Below are 21,935 nucleotides of genomic sequence, written 5' to 3' on the forward strand. Positions count from 1 at the left end.
GAATGTAAGTACGTTTAGTGCAATGTTGGGTGAGACACACAAGCACCTGATCTCACAACAGGCATAATAATCCCTAACACGCCAAGCTACAACCGAACTCTGAAACGTCACTTCCTGTCCGCCCTGGAACACATTTACAGCAACACACACAAACAGTCTTTTCTTTTATTACGTCTACTAGATTGGGGAATAGAGTGTAAAGGTGACAAGGGGGTGTTATTTCATGTCTAGAGGTCTCTAACAATGTTAAACCATAAGGTCATAAACCAGTCTTTATGCTCTGATTACATACATTTTCATTTCAAGCCATGACCCCGTGTAGCATTCAATCATCTATATCGTTAATGGCTGTCACGATCGAAAGAGCGGCCGACATTGCGGGGCGCGTGCTCTCTCTGAGCTTTACATCAGGTTCGTTTTCACTTTCACGGCGATGGCTTTCCTTTTCTTTGGCGCACCGCCGCTTGGGAGACATAATGAAGTGTAAACTGTCAACAAATAAGCCATGTTATTGCTTAGTGTGGCTTCACACGCTAATCTTCCGCTCGACATGAGGCACACACCCAATTGTATTCTTACCGACTTCACAGACCAAAAAAAGTAGTTTTTATTAATAGATGGCCGCCTGTTTGTGACAGTGAAACCTCGTAAAGTGAGAACCACCTGGACTAATTAAAATCTGGATGATTTGGAGGTTTTCTGGCAGCTCTATAGAGTACATTGAACATCAGCTCATTTGCTCATCAGTCCCACGGCAGGTGTTTTGTCTAACACCAAACTTTGTCTTTGTTCAAAACAAACTTTTCCTGGCTGCTTATGATCGGTAATTAGAAGCGCCGTCCATCTGAGGGCCTGAACTTTATGCACGCCGTCCACCGGCCACCCACTTTAGGGACATTTAGAGGCTATGAAATATTTAAAGTGATCGTAAAATCCCCCCCCCCACCCCTTCTGCTGTGTTTGGCTGTGAATGGAGGAGCACGATGACAATCAGTCAAAGTTAGAGCTTCTCATTCTTGCGTGTTGTGTGCTGCACTGCAGAGGATTTCTTTCTTTCCCCCGACAACTGCATCTCTTCGCATTGTTTGTTGCGGGTTTTTTTCTCCTTTTTTTTTTTTTTTAAATTCGGGGATTAAGCTTAATAAGATGGCAGGCTGAATTTATAGAGCTAATATTTCACGGTGAGGTGATTCATGGAGGATTTGGAGCGGCGCAGCAGCTTAATGGATGCTCAGAAAGACTTGCTTGACTTGCGCCCTGATGTGATTAGTCCCGCGGGAGTGCCGCTGCTTAATACGCCACTGTGCGGGGGTTTGTGAGTGTTTGTGTACAAGACGGCGAGCCGGGCCTGAGAAAAATGTACGAGTAAACAGCTCACATACACAAATCCCCCCTGTGCTGGAAGGGCTATGTATGGCGCATGTATTTCTGCTGGCTACAACTGACAGTAAACAGGCATCACCTCATCAACCTCCGGCCTCCTGATCACACAGCCAATAAGTCAACAGAACCAGCACCGGGCTGCACCCCGATGACCCGCCGCGACCATTCTGCTTTAAATGGCCGCTTTTTACGTGAAAGCATCATTATCATCCATCCGTGGCGCGGCCAAGAAAGACTTATTCAACAGGGGCCAGCCGCAGTCAACTGAATATGCACAAGTATCGGGACAACCGCAGGATGTGAAAGGGGACCGGAATGTGGCGTCCTTGCAGCTTGAGCGGCTTCCACTCTTCCGGGAAGACTCCCTACAAGATTTTGGAGAGTGTTCTTACATGACAAACTCATCCAAGTACGCCTTCCTGCTTGTCAAACATCCAAACATCAGGTGCAACCGTGCCAGACGCTCATCACAGATGGCAGGTCCGTTTTTTTTTCCACTTCTACTTCATCATCTGGTAGCGTTTCTTTCTTCTTTTTTCTGGTGATGGAAAAAAGAGACAGCCGCTGGCCCACAGTCACACTGATTAACTTGTTAGAATTTCCACTCCACATTTAAAAGCTCCTGCTCCAGCAGAGTCAGAGTGCTCTTAATAGAGTCCAGGAGAAGGCCGTAAGGACCTGGGCAAGCTCGCCCCCTGCTGGTGTCCTCAGCTTGGACAGCCCAACAGAAGCAGACCGGTAGGGCGGTTTATGAGGCCAGCAGAGGTGCATGTAGACCAGGGCTGAAAAGTTATACTGTATATACTCCTCATAATATATATATTCCTCTCATAATATTCATGACATACTATATACACACACGCATATACAAAAAAAACAGAATGGCCTCCACGTTGGTCAGCACAGGTTGAGACGCACCAGGAGAACAATTGTCATGCAACACATTGCCATCATTCAGACAGACAATGTGGTATTGTTCATGCCTCCGTGTGGACAAATTGGCCTGAAAATGCAGGAAGAGGCAATTGATCTCTGGACCACGCTGCGGAGAGAAAAGGTCCCAGGAGAAAAAACCGTCAGGTTCCTAACGAGCTGGAGGAGCTGTAATGAGGTGATGCAACGCGTCCAACGGATACGGCGGGCAAACTTAGCTCAAAATGAAAAGGCAAATATTGTGGAGATTTACGACGGCGAGGGTTTGGGGATTTTCCACGGCGGGTCCGAGCGACAGCGCAATGTGAGGCACAACTCCAGGACGCTTCCGTCGCTGCGCCGCCTGTGTTGCCCAGCAATCAATTATTTAGAGAGCCGAGGGAGCTAATGGGCACATGACTGAACAACGTCTTTTAATGCTAGCTGTGCTGCGTACACAATACATTTCATATTCTGCATTCTCAACGCATTATTACCTTTAGATATGCTATGTTTTAGATATGCTACAACATTATCGATTCGTGTTCAATTGTTTGTGTTACTTCTTTGTGGATTAGTCACAAAAAACACACTGTTATGTGATCTCTCCTCTGCAGTTTTCTTTGAGGCACACTTGCACGTGTATGCGTGTGTATATATGCATGTGTGTATGCGTGTGTATATATGCATGTGTGTAATGCCTACATCGATACATCGATATTTCTAATTTTTTTCATTTTTAGCTTCATTAGAGCCCTCTAGACAGGGAATAACACCCCTATAGTCACCTTTACGCTCCCATTACCCAATGTAGTAGGCATAATAAGAAGAAATAAAACGTAAGCGATAAATATGACTTGTACTTGTGTGGGTAAATGTTTTCCCGGTGATAGGAATGCCGAGTTGGGGGGCGGACAATGGTTCATAGTACCTTTTTTCTGTTGACAAACACATTATCTGCATTGCTAGCCTTTACTAGCATTGCTAGCCATACAGTAGATGAGGGATAAAAATAATCGTGTTTGTTTTCCTCCTCTCTCTCTACCAAGGAGGCTGGATGACAAGCTGTGGGGGGCAAGCGTCCTTGGGGGCTCAAAGTAACAAATTCACGGGACCTCCCGCGGTCGATAAACAAACAAACCTTGCGCCGATTGAGGCAGACAGCGCTGAAGGCAGATAGGCGGGGCGCCCCCCAGGGCGTTTGCTACGTTGTTGTTTCATAGTAGCATTGTAAATGCCCATTGTTGTCGTTTCTGTGCAGTACATGTATTAGCTCTGGTTTGTTGGCCCGCCCCGCCTCTGATGACAAGAGAGTTCACTCTGTGCATCTGTCCCCATGCCGGGGTGCGCCGGAATGAAGTGACTGAGTGGCGACCCTTGTCGGTCATTGAGTCTCTGTCTCCTCCACAACCGATTTGGTGGCGCATCATAGCGCATCTGTTCATCAGCATGGTGCATTTGAAATGTGCAAGGACATTACATGAGGAGTACATTGTCATTAAAAATGGAGCCCAGAAAACATCAAGGCTGTTTCTTTGGTGGTGCTTTTTTTCCCCCCCAATCTCTTCTCCAAATGAAACCAACACACATGCGTCAATAACTACATACGTACGCTCAAGCCCCCGTTTACCTGCCCACCAACACTGACACTCTCCTCTCTGGCCCTGAAGTTTTGCGTCACGGCCACAGGATCATGTGTCCCACCTGATTCAAAACACACTCGACCTTCAAAAGTGCCACAAATACACTCTGTCATGCCCGGTGATTTAAAAAAAGCCGCCTGGAGACGTACGAGTGCTGCCCACGTGAGCCAGCACAATCATCATCATCATCATCATCACTTTCTCGCGAGAGATGAGGACTCTGACATGACATGTCTTTGAATGTCATTAAACTGCCCCAAAATCCATTTTCTGGTTAAGAGATTGGCAAAACAACGTGACACCGACCATGTGGGCTGAGGGCACAGTGTGAAAAAGATGTGTGTGTGGGGGGGGTGCGCTTCATAATTTGTGTCATTACAACAAAGTGACGGTGTTAAGATTGCTCCCAGCTTCCACCCTCACCGTCTCATTACGGGCGTCACAACATGTGCCATCATGCTGATGATGACAACAAGGTCAGCCCCATTTTGTCACCGAGCAACCGCTTCCAAAGACGTGAAAGGAGTATTTCGCCGTGGCACACGACGCCGGGCCGGAGCAGCTTCAGCCTGAGTCAGAACAGCTTCAATTCGGGAGCGTCGCTAAAAGCTTCTAATTGCCCGACGCGTATTCAGCCAGACTGAAGAGGCCTGCGGGGTGTCAAGCCCGTGACTCACATCAGATTCCCGCCGCCGCGCAATCGCTCATAACTTCATCAACAGGGACAAAGCGGACAAGGTGAGGGATCAACTGGGCTTTTCTGCAGGTACTGTTACACAAGCCAGAAGAAAGAGACACAAATATGAACAAATATGAACAAATATAACACAAGTGCTCTCTGGGGCCGATAGCGATATAGGCTGCAGCTCTTCCGTCAGACTACGGTTGTGTAAGCATCACATCATGATTCTTCCACAAATCAACACTGTTTCTACAAATTAGCATAACTTCCACTTTATAGCATAAAGATTTACACAAAATATCTAAACAACTATACCAGAACATTCATTCATTCATTTTCTTATCCTCACGAGTGTCATGGGGGGTGCTGGAGCCTATCCCAACTGTCTTGGGGCGAGAGGCGGGGTCTACCCTGGACTGGTGGCCAGCCAATCACAGGGCACATATAGACAAACAACCATTTACACTCACATTCATACCTATGGACAATTTGGAGTGGCCAATTAACCTAGCATGCACGGGGAGAACATGCAAACTGGTGGGATTGAACTCGGGTCTCCTAGCTGTGAGATCTGTGCGCTAACCACTCAACCGCCGTGCAGCCTATACCAGAACATAAACACACAAAAAATTGTTTTCCATGAAAATAACCATTTTGGAAGTGAACTGTGCGTGAATTAAAATTTGCATTCAATGCATAAACTGTGGACGCTACACGGCTCCAAGCTTTTAGACTTCCTGCTTGCTGAGCTTTTTTACATGCCAAGCTCTGATAAAATGCAATCCTGCCACCTTGTGGCCGGTTTTACAGCTCAAATGCATCTGTCATCGCCTCTTTTTGCCTCCTGCACAAGAAAACTTAAAAGACATACAAATATGTCTTTGGGAGCAAGTGTTTGGGGTCAAGCCCAAGACACACTGGACTACGTGATATGTAGTGTTCTACACTAGTCACTAGGTGTCAGTAATGTTACACTGAAGACAACACCCACCCGCAACTCGCAAACAAAACTACGATGAAAGGAAAAAACACTCACATGGACGTTGCGCAGCTTCTTCCTTCCTCTCTCCAGTCGGCTCAGCAGCTTCAGGTGACGCTGCTCTCCGCCCGCCGGCTGCAGCAGTCGGTCGTCCACAGAAACCGTCTTCCTCACGGCCGCCCGGTCGCCGACCCACGCCTCTGAAGCCCCGCCTCTGCGAGCCAGGAGGCGGCTTCTGGCCAGCTCACCTGCTCCATCTTCTTCTCCGCTTACGTTGGGCACTGACACTGGATGAGAGAAACCAGAGACACATAGCTGTCACCCAACACCCGACCCGTGTACGAGGGGGGTAACGTAAAGCTAGACATGTTTTTTAGGAGTGGTCAGGAACGCTCAGACGTGGCATCGAACATGACTTGTACACTTAAAGGGTTGACCGTGGCCACAGTTTGACCCTGTAACAGATTATTTCTATTTCCAACCATGAAAAACAACATACTAGGCCGGGACTTTTACAAACACGACTACTTCCATTTGGCAAAAGAAGGAGCTGTGGTGCTGATGGCTGACCTGGGACTCATCTGAAGCAACATCTAAGTGGGTTCAAGTCTCCACTTCATGAGTGTGTGTGAGTGTGTGTGAGACAGAGATCAGATGTCAGACAATGCAGCTGCATTAAAAGTGCATGAGGTGACAGCAGGAGGCTCCCGGACGTCCCTTCGCATTAAAACATCGACTTCCTTTGCTTCATTTCTCCACACACACGCACACACACACACACACACACACACACACGCTGTGTGGACTTTTTTTTCCTCCAGTTTGCCAACCTCAGTGTTTATTCTGCTTTGTCCGTTGGGCTCCAACTGAACGAGCAGCTCTGCCGCCCTCTGCAGGGCAAAGGAGTAGAAACACTAGCTGGAGCACCTTCTTGTCTTCTGGAAGGATTCATTCATTCATTCGTTCGTTCGTTCGTTTGTTCATTCACTGACCACCATCACCCCTCAACAACACAGGAGAGATGAGTGTCCAGCAGGGGGGAGATGGACGTGCTACCAACATATTCACTCAGGCCCTCCCGGCCAGGATGTCCCCATTCATCACCACACATTTCGGCCAATCAAATTTGACCCAAAAGCAGAAGGAAACAACAGACGGAAAATCCCAACTACTGATTGCAGCTTTCTCACGCGACAAACACCTAAAAAAGAACAAAGCTCGAACTGTAATGAGGCATGGGTGGATATCAGGCAACTATGACGTCATACTGATAAATCGTTTTGGTGACTATAATGTGGGCATGTCATGGCTGACTTCATGCAGTGTTAAGGTAATGTCATGTCAGGTAGTGTCTCCATGTTTTGCATCAGGGACCTCATCTGTAAGCCTTGTGTGCGCAGGGCGGAAAGAGATGCATGTGCCGTTTTCCATCTATAAAAACACAACCTGGTGTGAGAATGCGTGCACCGCTACGCCACATGGCAAAAAGGGGTGACGTGAAATAAACATGCAATGGAAGCCAATATATATTTATCCATCATCGCAGGAAAACATCACGCCATTATGGAGTTAAAATTTGTCTTGTCATTGGCATGGCACTGAAATCAGTGTTGTAATCATTACAATAGTGTGTTTGTCAATGAAATCATTGTTTTGGGTCTAAGTCGCCAAGACACGGAGCTAATATGTCCTCAATGTTATCAAAACATAACAGTTTTTAATTGCATAAGTCAAGCATGTCATCAATAGCGACATTTACTTCATTTACCATGCACGGCCCCTGAATACTACATATGACTTATAGTTCATGTTTTGACCACGAAACAGCGATCATTAACTAATTAATTTCTGGAAAAGCGCAACAGAGCGAGGAAGTGACAATCAAACGCCGATATTGCCAGGAGTGACTGTATTACAAGACTTGTCCTTTTAGGGGTCAAAGGGCACTTCAAACATTGATAACAAATTCACAAGTTGATGTAACGTTACTGAAAAAAAAAGCCTCATCTTTTGCCCCCAACTTTCCCAACCAAATCCGACATTTTAGGTCGCGACGATCACAAAAAAAGCCTGCAAAATCCTGCAGAGACCAAATAATAATCTAGTCCAGCAAAAGCAACAATTAGCTCTGAGCTACAAACAAAAAAACTGCAGATGAATGTGTTGCACAGGATGAGCTGCAATCTGTTCAACAGGAAACTCATTATCGTTCCTCTGATGGGTGGCGCTAACGAGGATCAACACAGGAAGTCGCTTGACTTGATAAACGCCATATGTGTGCGTGAGTGGGAGAAGATGTTTAGACTAAACATTCTGGACTGCAGATCCTTTCTACTGAATGATGAAATATGAACACCCAAAGGCCACGCGCACCAAAGGGTGAATGAATGAATACCTCCCTGACGATGCGTTCAAGGAGCGAGTTCTCACCTGCAGATTTCCAGTGCAGTCCTCCAGGGCTGGCGGCGAGGCGTCTGCGCTTCCTGATGCTGACCCCGCCTTGGGAGGCGCAGCTGCCTGGCGACACCAGCGCCGCTGCGGCAGGCGTGGAGGTGAGGATGGGCAGGAGTGGCGTGACCAGGAACGGCGCCTCCTTGCCCAGGGCGGGGGTGAGGAAGGTGGCCTCCCTGTCTGGTGGCCTGCAGAAAATAATGTAAAATTGACTTGATCACATTGTGTTTGTTGCTCCTAATAAATGTTATCCAACAAATCATAACAATAATGTCCATAGTGTCCATAGTCCAAGTCATTTTCTCTTATGTCTGCTATATTGGGTAAAAACAGTGCACAAACTATAGGGGTGTTATTTCATGTCAGGAGAGCTCTAATGTTAAAATCCACATTAAGAATGTTGTAAACAGGTTTTCTGTCTTATATATCGTATTTTCTCTTATGTCGGCTATATTGGGTAAAAACAGTGCACAGACTATAGGGGTGTTATTTCATGTCAGGAGAGCTCTAATGTTAAAATCCACGTTAAGAAGGTTGTAAACAGGTTTTCTGTCTTATATATCGTATTTTCTCTTATGTCTGCTATATTGGGTAAAAACAGTGCACAGGCTATAGGGGTGTTATTGCATGTCAGGAGAGCTCTTATGTTAAAATCCACGTTAAGAAGGTTGCAAACAGGTTTTCTGTCTTATATACCGTATTTTCTCTTATGTCTGCTATATTGGGTAAAAACAGTGCACAGACTATAGGGGTGTTATTTCATGTCAGGAGAGCTCTAATGTTAAAATCTACATTAAGAAGGTTGTAAACAGGTTTTCTGTCTTATATATCGTATTTTCTCTTATTATGCCTGCTATATTGGGAGTGTAAAGGCGACTATGGGGGTGTTGCATCATGTCTACAGGGCTCCAATGGATGTTAAAAATCGTATTTAGAAGGCCGCAAACAGGTTCGCTTTATGAAAACTACTTTTGTCCACTTCCATGTCAAACGCTTTGCCTTTTTACTTCACTGCCCCGGCTTGTGCAGATGCATCACAATGACAATTACACACTTTCTGTCCCTCACTTTTAGTGTGTGCCGTGCGGGAAATCGATACGCAACGGTACTGAACCACAAACTCCACCCCAAAACATCTGAACCCGTTCACCCTTTACATCTAATATCTTCTAATATGTAAATACAAACTCTTATTAAACACCAACGCGAGCAACACAAAGCGATGAAAGTGGTCAAGTCAAAGCAAAGACACCAATGAAACAAAGCGTTCCTCCTACCTGGCTTCTGAGACAACATAGCTGCGACTTCGCCACGACCTTTGCTCACAGCTCCCCTTCCTTTTCCTCCTCAGGACTACATCCAGGAGTTTAGTCCAAGTCAACATCGCACAAAGACACGTTTTACCGCAGCGAATAGACAAACCCCAGTAAATAAAGTCCAAGTCAACATCGCACAAAGACACGTTTTACCGCAGCGAATAGACAAACCCCAGTAAATAAAAGTGGTTTGACGAAAGGAAAAAGTCCCTGCGAGTGTTGAGTGGCCATCAGGGTGTTGGCTTACTGGCCGCGTGCAACAGGAGAGGAATCAAAAGTCCACTTATCAAGTGCAGCCCATCAGTCCGGGAGCTCTTTGTCTCGCTTTGAAAAGAAACATTCAAGCCACGGGCCTTCCTGCGTTACCTGTCTGCCATGTCTCCATCACTGCAGGTGGAGCGGCGGCAGGCGGAGGAGGCGGACGAGGAGGAGCAGTTGGACGCGGCGCCGATGGACGAGGACGATGAGGAGGTGCGGGTGGAGTCCAGGAGTCTGGGCAGAAGCATCGAGGACGGCATGCACAGCCATGTCTCCAAGTCGGAGAACTTGGAACAGCTCAGCATCTCCAAAACACTGCCAGGGGACAAGGCTTGGTCAGTCAGGAAGTGCCGAATCACCCTCATCGTGTCACGGCTTTGTCGTCTCACCTCTCCTCTCCCACCACAGGGACGTCATCTTTCTCATCGGCTGCTTGGAAGGCACAGGAAATCCTGGAGTCTCGCGATGGCACCAGCACGCAGGAATGATTGGAATGATTAGAATCCACGGACATCTTGGGCCATATCTGTGAGGACCCCCAGACAGAACACCTAGCTGCTAGCTTGCTCAATGTCCTGCACCAAACACTTTTGGGGACAAGTACAACTTTTTTTTTAGCTGCCAAAATATGACATATTATGTCAATATGCTGCCCTGTAATCAAGTATTTCCACGTCCACGTAGTTTATCTTGGCTCATTTTGGGGGAGTGTGGAGGCAGTCAATGAAACGAATGAGTTGCTACTGAGCTAAAACTGTTAACTGCTGCTGGTTAACTGACATTTGCTCGTTAGCCAGCCTCACCTGCTTCGACTGGAACGGAAAGCAAACACTTTTGAGGCAAAGTTTGTTGGGGCAAGCCGTTGCCATTCAAACGTCTCGTTAAATCCGCGCTGCCCTGTTAGGACAAGTTAGCAGGCGAAGGTAATAAATGCTTGGTCTGGAGGACAGGTGCTTAGGATTGATAAGAGCCACGAACGTCCGGTCGGAGTGCAAGTCAACAGAACTTTCAAAACCTTCCACCCCCCATACACACAAGCTAGCTTGACATTTAAATGTGCAACGTTTTTTTTAGCAGATTTGTCAAAGACGCGTCGTGTCAGCGTCTCTTAAAGCTTACCGTCCGGGAGTCTCCTTTCCTCGGCGTCCTTCTTCTGGTCGCTTCCTCTTGTTTTCCCGGAGCTCCAACATCTGCTCCGGCCGGGCCTGCTAACGTGTCTTTTGTCCTGCCCCGAGTAAAACATCCCAAAATTACCGAGCAGGCTCACATTTCATTGCGGTACATCGCCGCACGAACGCCCAGGACAACATCTGGGGGCGCGGCCACGGTCCAATACTGTTCGCAAGAGCACTCGCCGGGCCCACAATGGACCGGATAAGCTCCGTCGAACTGGACCGAGGGCGTAAAGTCGCCCGAATAGAGACAGGGGTTGTTTAGTTAGATGAAGATGAAGTTAGATAATCTCAAGGAAGTGAATTTCTCAAAGGGAGGGTGCAAACGTGCAGATACAAGGAGGGGTGGAAAGAGGAAGGACACTTCCAAAAAGAGAGTATTCCAAAAAAGAGAGTACAAGTTGGGAAATTAACGGAAAGGAAGATGAAATAGAAAGAGTGGATAAAATGCGAAGAGCAGAACGAGCAACACGTTTCATTGACTGGAGTTGTCTTGAAGATGCTGGAATAAAATACCACTGATAAGACAGCAAGGAAGGAAGGAAGGAAGGAAGGAAGGAAGGTGTGTACATATTTGACTAATAACCGTGGTTATTAGTACATGACTTCTGCTGATTGTGCACCAATCTTACAAGCCGGTCGACGTGAGGCCTGTTTGTGTGGCTTAGACTGAATTTGGAGGTAAAACGATATTTATTACATATGGATATATATAATAAATATATATTATGTGCAATGTTTCATAATTATACACATTATAAAATGTAATTATACAAGATTATATAATAAAGCTTCCACAGTGGGTTTTCGGAGATACCGCGGATAAGTGTTTCAAGTACTGCAATAAAGAGTGTTTGGCAGATGCAAGGTCATGAGTGCGTATTTGAAGTATTAGCCTGCAGAGGCCTGCAGTTCGATGGCTCTATTGTGTTTAAATGTCACTTGGCGTTGTATCTGAATACCGTTTGGGAGCCCTGCCATTAACTGAAACTGAACTTATTATCTAATGGCCCTGTGCGTTACATAAGCCCACAATGCAATAAACGTGGGGGTGACTTCACAGCTCGTCACCCGGCGTTTGACATCACGTCTTTGTGAGCCACCAACGGACACGAATTCGTGAGCGGTGGTCTGCATTGAAAACATAGGCGGAGGTCCTCGTGCACGCCATTAACACACACCTTATACAAGTTCATCTGCCGACGCTCGAAATGTTTGTGGCCTTGGAAAGCAGACCGGTTTCAGAGAGGGTCCGCAGGCCTTTGGCCATGCAGGCCATCTGCAGGACCCCCGCCGGGACTGCCGTTCGCCCGATGACCTCCTTCCTGCCGGTGGTCGTCGGCCCCCCGCCTCCGGCGGCGGCGCCCCCGGCTCCCCCGGCCGCCGCACGCGCCCCGAGCCACCGCTGGACGGCCAAGCCGCGAACCGGCCCGCAGATTCAGTAGGCTGCCGATGCGTTTCATTTTGTTGCCGCTTGCGGTGTTGAAGTTTGCAGCTTTTTGCATAATACGTGCTCGCTCTGTGTGTGTGCGCGTGCGCATGTGTGTGTGCGCATGTGTGTGTTTGTGTGTGTGCGCGTGTGCAGGAACGTCACATCATCTGTTAAGCTGGGTTGTGATCTGGACCTGGAGTTCATTGCTCGCAATTCCTGGAACGTGCAACATCTATCAACGGTATGGGATCTAGAAATTAAACAAGTACCTTAAATGTCCTTTTACTGACACTTTTACTGAATAGCCAATAGAGATGCGCCAGTTATGACTCGCTGGTACTGGTCTGGGTTAACTCGTTCAAAGTAAAAAAAACTTCATTTGTATCAATGTATTTGCCCTGTGGAAAAGGGAACAAATCAACTCACCGTTCCCTTTTCTGCCGGAGCTGCAGCACTGACTCCGCAAAACAAACGATTCACTTTGCAGCCCGTGAGTTTCGCCGACTTACTGGTACTCGACAAAGACTCTAGTTTAACTGGCTCACGGGTGCTTAACAAGGCCTCGAGTTTTACTGACTCATGGATGCTTGAGTTTCCCTGACTCACAGGTGCTCGGCAAGGACTTGAGTTTCACTGACACTGGGGTACTAAATGAAGACTCAAATGACTCACGGGTGTTTGACGTAGATTCGAGTTTTACAGACTCACAGTTGCTCCGCATAGACTCGAGTTTCACTGACTCACAGTGGCTCGATAAAGACTTAACTTTACAAAGACTCAAATTTGACTAAAGTCGGAAAAGACTCGACATCAAGACTCATAGGTGCTCAGTATTACTGACTCGGGTACTCAACAAAGAGTCCAGTTTCACTGACTCTGGGGTGCCTGCAGAGTTTCACCGACTCACAACTGACTCACAAGTGCTCGACAAAGACTCGACTGCCTCTAGTTTCACAAACTCACAGGCACTTGACAAAGACTCGATTGACTTGAGTTTCACTGACTTAGGTACTCGACTGACTCACGGGTGCTTACGAGTTTCACCGACATGTGGGCACTCCTTAAAGACTCGAGTTTAACTAACTCGTGTAGGTGAAGACTCGAGACAGACTCAAGTTTCACTGACTCGGGTGCTTGTGAGTTTCACGGATTTTTGTGTGCTCCACAAAGACTCAAGCTTACTAGCTCACATCAGCGAAGACTCGAGAGTTTCATCGGTCGTTGACCAGACTCGAGTTTCAATGACTCTCTGGCATGTGATGAAGACTCACAGGTTCGTTACAAATTTGTGTGGGTACTTTACAAATACTCGAGTTCTCGGGTAACCGACGACATTAGTGAAGACTCGATTAGGACTGATTCACAGGCGCTTGACAAATACTAAAACTGAGTTTTACTGACTCACAAGTGCCCCACATTGATTGGATTCAAGTTTCACTGACTAATGGATGCTCAACAAAGATTCACTGACTTTCTTTGACTCATGGCTGCTCGACAAAGACAAGTTTCACTGTCTCACTGGTTCTTGATAAAGACTCAAGGGTATGTCACTCGAGTTTTTACTGATGCACAGGTACTGACTCGACTTTCACTTACTTCGGATACTTGATGAAGACTTGGGTTTCACTGACTCACAGTTGCTCAAAAGACTTCAGTTTTACTGACTCAAAAGGTACCCGAAGACTCAATTTTTACTGACTCAGAGAGATTCGAGTTTCACTGACTTACGGGTAAAAAGACTGGCGGTTATCATTTCACTGACTCATAGGTGTTTGACATACATTCCAGTTTAACTGACTCACCGGTACTTGACAAACACCTGTGCGAGTCCAGTTTCACTGATTCACGGGTAAAAAGACTAACAGTTCTCATTTCACTGACTCAAAGGTGTTCGACATAGATTTGAATTTCACTGACTCACTTGTACTTGACAAAGACTTGAACGACTCCAGTTTCACTGATTCAGAGGTAAAAAGACTGGTGGTTTTCATTTCGCTGAGTCAAAGATGTTCGACATAGATTTGAATTTCACTGACTCACTCGTACTTGACAAAGACTTGAACGACTCCAGTTTCACTGATTCAGAGGTAAAAAGACTGGTGGGTCACTGACTCTCGGGTACTCAACAAAGGCTCACAGTTTTTATGACTATAGAGTTTCACTTACTTACAAGTGCTCGACATGAGACACAACAAACACTCATCTTTCACTGACTCGGGTAATCGAAGAAGAATCGGGTTTCACTGACTCACGGGTGCAACATGTTAAGCATTTGCGGGTTTCCCCATCACTTGTACGCCAGCTCACTGCTGCCCACTGAGGAACAATTTGGTATTGCAGCACAAGGGTGGTTGCCACAAGCTAAAAGCATTCAAAATAAATAAAAGCCCTCAAGGTGAATGCGAATATTTTATGTCAAATTTATTTATTTACGCAATTTTATGCCAATTTAAAACGTTAAAAGAGAAGCAACGGGCCCACTCCAAATCAATGCGATAGGACAACTTTCCCCATGTTTTGTTTGGACACGGCCAGATGGACTAAAAATGGCCAGGACGTTAATATGTGTTAATATCAATCACTTACTGGATGGACTGTTGTCCGTCTGGTCCAGCAGACCTCGGGCGTCTTCTCCTCTCTTTTTTCTCCTTCGTTCGTTATGATGCCGTCTTTTGACGCAATTAAATGTCCTCGTCGCCATATAGACGAAGCCTTCCCATCGCTGGCAACACCGTGTGTGACTCAGAAAGAGCACCAACACTTCCTTTCTGCCGGTATGGCTTGGCTTCCTCCACATTTTACGCCGTGCCGGTCCAGACTCTCTCGTTCCTGGTCTGGTCTAACGTTTCACTTTCTTTTTTTGGACAATCAGCTTCTAAAACCTGTATCTCGTCCTCCGTATATTCAGACTAAAAAAAAGCTAATGTTCTGGATCCACAAAGTAGTCGGTGGTGGTGGTGGTGGTGGTGATAGCCCTCACCAAACCGGCCATGGGTAGTAGTAGCGTACAAACACCGGCTTTCTATGCTGTTGCTGTTGACGGAAGTAACGGTTGTTGCTATGGGTGCTGTGAAATCAATACGCCCAAGAAAGAAGTTCCGGTAAGTTTTAAAATACGGCAAAATAGTGTTAGCATATTACATCGTTATCGTCAATGTGCCTGTTACTGCACGGCCACAGCATGTATAAAAATGTATTTTTGAGGGCTTTAGTCCAAATATGTGTGTCCCATTATTTGCATATATTTCTTAATGTTCTATTTAAAAAAAAAATTCAGAGCCTTTAATCGATCTGTTAGTGTTAATTGAACTTCTGAAATCAAATACATTTGGCACTATATTCTCACGGACTGTGACTGTGACTGCCGCCCCCTGAGGAAACAATGTGGTACTGCAACACAGTACTGCAACAATTTGCATTCAAAATAATGGACGTAGTCCTTGCTGCCCCCAAATATTCACTTTAAAACTCACCTTCTTTTTCAGGTCTTCAAGTCGCTCGTCATGAAGATCAGGAAGCCCCAGACCACCGCGAGGATCTTCCAGTCGGGAATCCTTTTCTGCACAGGAGCCAAGAGGTCAGTCCGTGCGTGTCCGTCTGCGCTCAAAGGCGTTGGGCCGTCGTTGAACGTGTTTGTCTCGCAGCGAAGAGGAGTCCAGGGTCGCCGCCAGGAAGTTTGCCTTCAAAGTTCTCAAGCTGGGCTACCCGGTCCGCTTTCTGGACTTCAAGGTTCTCAACATAGGAGGCACTTGTAAAACCTTCCCAATCAACCTGGAGGATCTGTTTCTGGCCCACCAAGACCACTGCAGGTCAGCTGACATCGTGGACGCGGCACAGGAGAGCCTGCGAGCCCTTGCTGACCTTCTCGGGTGTGTTTGTCCTTCACTAGTTATGAACCGGAGCTGTTTCCTGCGCTGCAGTACAACTTTCGACCTGGCATGACGGCATCCGTCTTTTCCTCAGGGTCCATCTCGTTGGTTGGTAAGTGGGGGTTGTGCGCCCACACTAAAACACACAAAAGATGTTTTTGGAGGTTCTTGCAAACCGTAACATAGCGTTTGTCCGGGCCAGCTTTATTCCCGAGCGTTGAACTGCTGCTACGTTGTTGACACTGGAATGAACGTGAAATGTTGGTGTGTTGAATTTCCAGGGGCTAAAACGGAAGATGAATTTTACAGTGCCTTCAATACGCTGGACGCCATCCTGGGGGGCTTCAGGAGGACATGAGGCTCACCGCGCTTCCAGACCCCGCTCCCCGAGTCCCGTACGGTGACGTTTTTAGTGTTAGCATGTAGCATTAGCAACGTGGCTGTCCGAGACTTGCTGTCAAATAAATATAAATACAAGCATACAGTATTACATCATACATAATAATGCTAAGCCCGATTACGTCATGTCAACTTTGACCTGAGCTGACTGAAATGATGGTGTTACTTTTAGGTTTGACGCTCATGAACAAGTTCCACTCTAACTGTTGATGTAACCCTGTGTCAATGTGAAGATGTCATAATAAACTTCAGTCTGGTCTGGCCATAACTTGCTTGTTTCTACAGATGGCTGCTAAAGTGCTAAATCTTCCATCCATCCATTTTCTATGCCACTTATCCTCGTCTTCGGGCGAGAGGCGGGGCGCACCCTGGACTGGTGGCCAGCCAATCACAGGGCACATATAGACAAACAACCATTCACACTCACATTCATACCTATGGACAATCTGGAGTGGCCAATGAAGCTAGCCCTGTATAATAAACATTCCATCTTGAGGATCAGTTGATTTCAGCATAAACGTTGTGGCCAGTGTTTGCCATTGTTTTATTGGGCTAAAAAAATACCAACAAAACAAACAGCGATTGTTATCGTATTGAATCAAAATATCAACACTGCTCAAAATGCCTGGAATAGGCCTTTAAGGCCTAGGCCCCTCCCACAGAGTACAAAATAAGCCAAACCATGAATAAATGCTAAACACCTAATTCTGCAAGAACACCCTGCACGGTGTTTGGCCGCCATGACGGGAAGCAGATCCAGACATTCTGGTAACACAGACTCCAATCAGACCAGATTAGTCGTGCTTTATCCATGTAAAATACAAATAACTGTGTATACTGTGATGTCATAAAAAGCCAAAAAAACGGCGACACAAATGTGAAAACACTTGAGAAATGCGATGGGGGACAAACCTATCACACAAGTGTAAAAAGAAGGCATGCTATGATGTTGAAAAAGCAAATGAAATGTTCAAAACACTTGAAGGGGAACAACATTGACTTTACAAACATCACAGTGTAATAAGAAGTTCAGCACTATGTTATGGTGTTCAAAAACCTGAAATCCCCCCCTTGTGGGACTAATAAAGGCATATCTTATTTAAAAAGGGACAAACATCCTTACTTGTCACCCATCCATCTTCTTCTTTCCAAGGTTGGGTCGCAAGGACAGCAGAGTTCCTCACCTCGTCCAGCAGATCCCAAGGCCAGGTGAGGGACACAGTCTCAATCTAGACATTTCTAGTGATTGGTTGTCCATTGTTAGCTGGGCAGAATACAATAATAGGTATGAGGGATAATAGCATACTTTGCAGGCCCATAAAAATGAAAAGCTGTATCACCTCTGAATCACCACTAGATGTCAGGAGACTTTAGCAGGCTGACCGTCCAAACACGCCAAGACCAGGGTTGTGCACAATTGTAAGGGAACCCATACTGGATGGGTTTGGGACATATTCAATACAAATATTATTTTCGTGAACATCATCCTTAGTATATACTCATGAACCCCCCCCCCCAAATAGAAATAAAACAACACAAAATGTTTTTTGTCTCACCCCAATTTCTTCTTTTTGCATTTTGAAGCTCTATATATGAAGCTTCTTCAGATCCAACAGTGCAAAATGCTATTTGTTTGCAATTTGTTTATTGCAATTTTGCACTGAACATCTTGCTCAGGAGTATATTATACACACACATATATATGTATATATATATTAAACAAGCTAAACTCTAAAAGACGCACTTGGAGAGCGCAGACATTTTGCATTTTTGTATTTTTTTTCCAAGTGTCCGACCGTTTTTGTGTGGACTTGTACGCACAAATCTCGAAAATGGTCCTATTTCAGGATGTTAAAGAATCCTTTAAGGAATTCCTGGATCCAGACCCATTCCTGAAAATGTAATCCCAATCAATTTCAAACTTTTCAAGGTATTTTGAAGCCAAACAAACAAAAGTCCAAAATAGCCATTTGTCATCGCATGCATGCAACTTATGAGCTCTTGATTTGAGCCGTCTGTGACATCCTGTCACTCTTTGGCTCATTGCTTCCTCTGCCAACTTCCTGACTTTCCTTCGCCCCCCAATAATATCAACAATGTCATCACACTGACAGCCTCGCATCCTGCGTCGCTGTCTTTTTAGTGGAACTCTGATTTTTGCGGGGGTCAAGTCCCACGGCCACCAGAGAATGGTGAAAAAAAATGGCACAAAAGTAACTGACACGTCCATAAAAATATCTATTTCTGACACACGCCTGGCTCCTCCAGCCCCACTCCAAACGCTCCTGCTGGCCTGACGTTGACACGCTCCAATTTTGGTTCAAATTTTGCAATAAATGTGACTGAATGAATGTTAACGGCAGATGATCCATGAACCCATGGACTCGGACTACAGTCACCCCGCACACGTATGCTTCATTGGTTTCAGACACAACCACGATAGGTGAATTTCGAGTAGGATGCTATATTGATAATTGAAATATTTTCATAGTTATGTCATGGAAAATATGTTTACAACATTCTCAATATGTTTCTGACATTATTAAAGCTCTCCAGAACACCCCTATAGTCACCTTACATTTGTATTACCCAATATAGACTACATTGTCAGAGAAAATAAGACATATTAGACTTGCAAAACGTGGTTTATAAAATTTTGAGAGCACTCTAGACATAAAATAACACCCCTATAGTCACCTTACATTTGTATTACCCAATGTAGACTACCTTATCAGAGAAAAAAAGACATAATAGACTTGCAAAACATGGTTTATAAAATTTTTAGAGCCCTCTAGACATAAAATAACATCCCTATAGTCACCTTACATTTGTATTACCCAATATAGACTACCTTATCAGAGAAAAAAAGACATATTAGACTTGCAAAACATGGTTTATAAAATTTTTAGAGCCCTCTAGACATTACATAACATCCCTATAGTCATCTTTACATTTGTATTACCCAATATAGGTGACTTAATGATCAAAAATAAGACATAAGCCACAGAAAACCTGTTTACAATATTCTAAATAGAGTTTGTAACATTACTAGAGCCCTCTAGACATGACATAACACCCCTATAGTCACCTTTACATTTGCATTACCCAATACAGGCGACATAATCAGAGAATATAATACATATTAGACCTAAAAACCGGTCCAGTCCAGGTTGTACCCCGCCTCTCGCGCAACGTCAGCTGGGATAGGCTCCAGCATACGTCCATGACCCTGGGGATATGCGGGAAAAAAGATGTATGGACGGATGGCGAATATAGTAGACATAATAAGAGCAAATAAGCCATTTAGCCGTAAAGAAAACTCCTGTTTGTGTGTGTCACATTAAATGTGTTCCCTAGCAGACCTTAATGGTGGGCGGACAGATGCATGGAAGGTTCTGAGCTGCGTTTTAGCTTGTCTTTGGTTATGGCCCCGAAAGGCTGTTTTTTTTAACTATTTAAACCTGATGCCAAGCACTTACTGACACCTAGTGTCCAATGTAAAACACTACATTCACAATTTGAATGCTTCTTCTGCCTAGTATTTGTATTCTAGCTCATTTTGCCATTTTTATGATTTAAAATGCTGAACGGTGACACAATTGTCGTTCACTTTCATACTTTGATATTTCCAGCTCGGAAAACATTGTTCCTTCTTGTATTACAAACACTCTGCAAACTCTTTGCAGCAGCAGAAGAAGAATGTTTGCTTTGGGAGTGCAGTTGGCTTTGGGAGCGCAGTTGTCAAACGTTTGCCAAAAAAGCAGTTTTTCCATGATGCAACATGTTGAACTATGTCCGAGAAGCAGAGCATATGAATATAAATAAGTACAGTATCATTCCTGGTGCAACATCGCTTTCCTGGGTTCAGAAACGATGAGGACGTGTAAATGTTTGCTACGACGGAATATTAGGGCCTCTTAAACCAAAATCTGAGATTTGACATCAATTTACAAAAATAAAGTGTTAAATATGTGGGAATAAAGTGTTACTATGAAGTGAACAAATGAGCATGTTTGGCCCTTCTCACTTCCTCCTTCCTTGCCAAAGGTAATAAATAAATCCCCCATTTTCATAGCTGTCTCAGGAAATGCCCGTAACATATTTAGATACCAGTTTTTTATCGTAAATGTAGAACTTTAATATCATAACATTAGGATTTTTTTTGTCATAAATTTGTGACTATTCTTCAAATCTCAGATTTTAATACTCCATCGCAACAGGCATTTCCTGAGACAGCTACCAAAAGGGGGCCTTACGGTGGTATGAAAAAGTTTGGGCACCCCTCATAATCACAGATTTCTTGAGCATTGTTGGCAAGAATCCGGCGATACCGACTGGAATCCATGCCACCTTCAACTTGAGCATTTCCAGTACCTGCACTGGCCCCGCAGGCCCCCAGCATGATGGAACCACCACCAAATGTTACTGTGGGTAGCAAGCGTTTGTCTTGGAATGCTGTGTTCTTCATCCGCCATGTATGCCGTCCCTTGGTATGCCCAAATAACTTTTGGGAAAAGCTTTTTTTCTTGTAAATGTACAACTTATATATACATTTATGACTTTATTCTCACATTTTTAATACTCCGCTGTAACAGGCATTGCCTGAGACAGCTATGAAAAGGGGGGACTTATGTGACCTTTGGCCTTGGGGGAAGGTAATATTACAACTTTTTTTACTGTCATAAATGTACGACTTTTTAACTTGTAGTGACTTTTTTCTGGTAAATTTCGACTTTATTCTCAAAATGTTTCGCCCAAAGTTGTGGTGTTCGACTTGAGTCCAGATCCAAACATGGTGGGCAAAGAGGTCTGGCTGTGTTTCTACGGTGGGAAAGTAGCAGCAACTTTGTGCCGGGAGTACAAACAATTCAAAAGGACAAACTGTGACGTCACGTCCAGCCCCCGACCATCTGTTGTACACAGGAAGCGGGGACGGCGTCCCCACAGAGACACCAACAGCATCCTCCGCCCAGAAATGGATCCGGGAAGGAAACGATTCAGCGCTCGTCCTCGGACGTTGATTCATTCATTGTGAAATCCACACCGTGAACATGAGGCCTCCGTGCATGGCAGCTGTTTGACCCCCGGGGTGGTCGACCCCTCACTCCGGATCAAAAGGCTCACCGGGTCTCCCCATCACTGACCCTCCACCCACCCCCAAGCTCCATGCAACAGCGGAACCTGTTGAGGATTTCAACATTTAGAAAAGAAAAAGCGAACAAGGCCAGATGTTCCCAGCTGGGTTCAGTAACCTGAACATGGATCCTGTTGCGTCTTGACTTTAACCCCTCAAAGAAAGCTCGGCTAGCGTGACACGCATCATTAGAGCTCATGCGTGATGAGAAATAAACAACAATCACATGATCGCCTCGGCAGCCCGACCCGCCATGTGTTGGCGCCGGCTTTGCTAGTTGAAGTGAAGCAGAAGCGTTGAAGCGG

At 45.4% G+C, this 21,935-nt stretch overlaps 2 protein-coding genes across 3 annotated transcripts in view; one reads left to right on the top strand and one right to left on the bottom strand.

Moving 5' to 3' along the window:
* The window catches only part of ankfn1a (ankyrin repeat and fibronectin type III domain containing 1a), a 39,500-nt gene extending 27,918 nt beyond the window's left edge, over positions 1-11,582 (bottom strand). The window contains exons 1-5 of the mRNA XM_058069293.2: positions 10,744-11,582; positions 10,014-10,211; positions 9,733-9,939; positions 8,030-8,238; positions 5,657-5,886 (exon numbers count right to left, since the gene is read on the bottom strand). Coding sequence (XP_057925276.2) covers positions 5,657-5,886; positions 8,030-8,238; positions 9,733-9,939; positions 10,014-10,211; positions 10,744-10,814 — 915 coding nt within the window. The 5' untranslated portion in view covers positions 10,815-11,582. The remainder of the gene's footprint in view (positions 1-5,656; positions 5,887-8,029; positions 8,239-9,732; positions 9,940-10,013; positions 10,212-10,743) is intronic.
* Positions 11,009-16,461, top strand: LOC131126598 (uncharacterized). 2 transcript variants are annotated; one of them, XM_058069303.2, is made up of 7 exons: positions 11,009-11,477; positions 12,031-12,237; positions 12,382-12,469; positions 15,714-15,805; positions 15,873-16,037; positions 16,118-16,209; positions 16,379-16,461. In XM_058069303.2, exons 2-7 carry the CDS (start codon positions 12,065-12,067, stop codon positions 16,453-16,455), a joined length of 687 nt encoding a protein of 228 aa, XP_057925286.2. In that variant the 5' UTR covers positions 11,009-11,477; positions 12,031-12,064; the 3' UTR covers positions 16,456-16,461. The 2 variants fall into 2 exon arrangements, with proteins under 2 accessions (XP_057925286.2, XP_078647419.1); XM_078791293.1 differs by lacking the exon at positions 11,009-11,477 and having other exon boundaries at positions 11,628-12,237.
* Positions 16,462-21,935: the final 5,474 nt, after the last annotated feature.

This window comes from Doryrhamphus excisus, linkage group LG6, assembly GCF_037039965.1.
Source record: "Doryrhamphus excisus strain RoL-2023G ecotype Guam linkage group LG6, RoL_Dexc_Guam_v1.1, whole genome shotgun sequence".
In the NCBI taxonomy this organism is placed as follows: Eukaryota; Metazoa; Chordata; class Actinopteri; order Syngnathiformes; family Syngnathidae; genus Doryrhamphus; species Doryrhamphus excisus.

Coding starts and splice junctions, on each gene's coding strand:
- LOC131126598 (XM_078791293.1), top strand. CDS start 12,008: ATGTTTGTGGCCTTGGAAAGCAGACCGGTTTCAGAGAGGGTCCGCAGG. Junction 16,038..16,117: donor GCCCACCAAGACCACTGCAG/GTCAGCTGACAT, acceptor GTCCTTCACTAG/TTATGAACCGGAGCTGTTTC. Junction 16,210..16,378: donor AGGGTCCATCTCGTTGGTTG/GTAAGTGGGGGT, acceptor TTGAATTTCCAG/GGGCTAAAACGGAAGATGAA.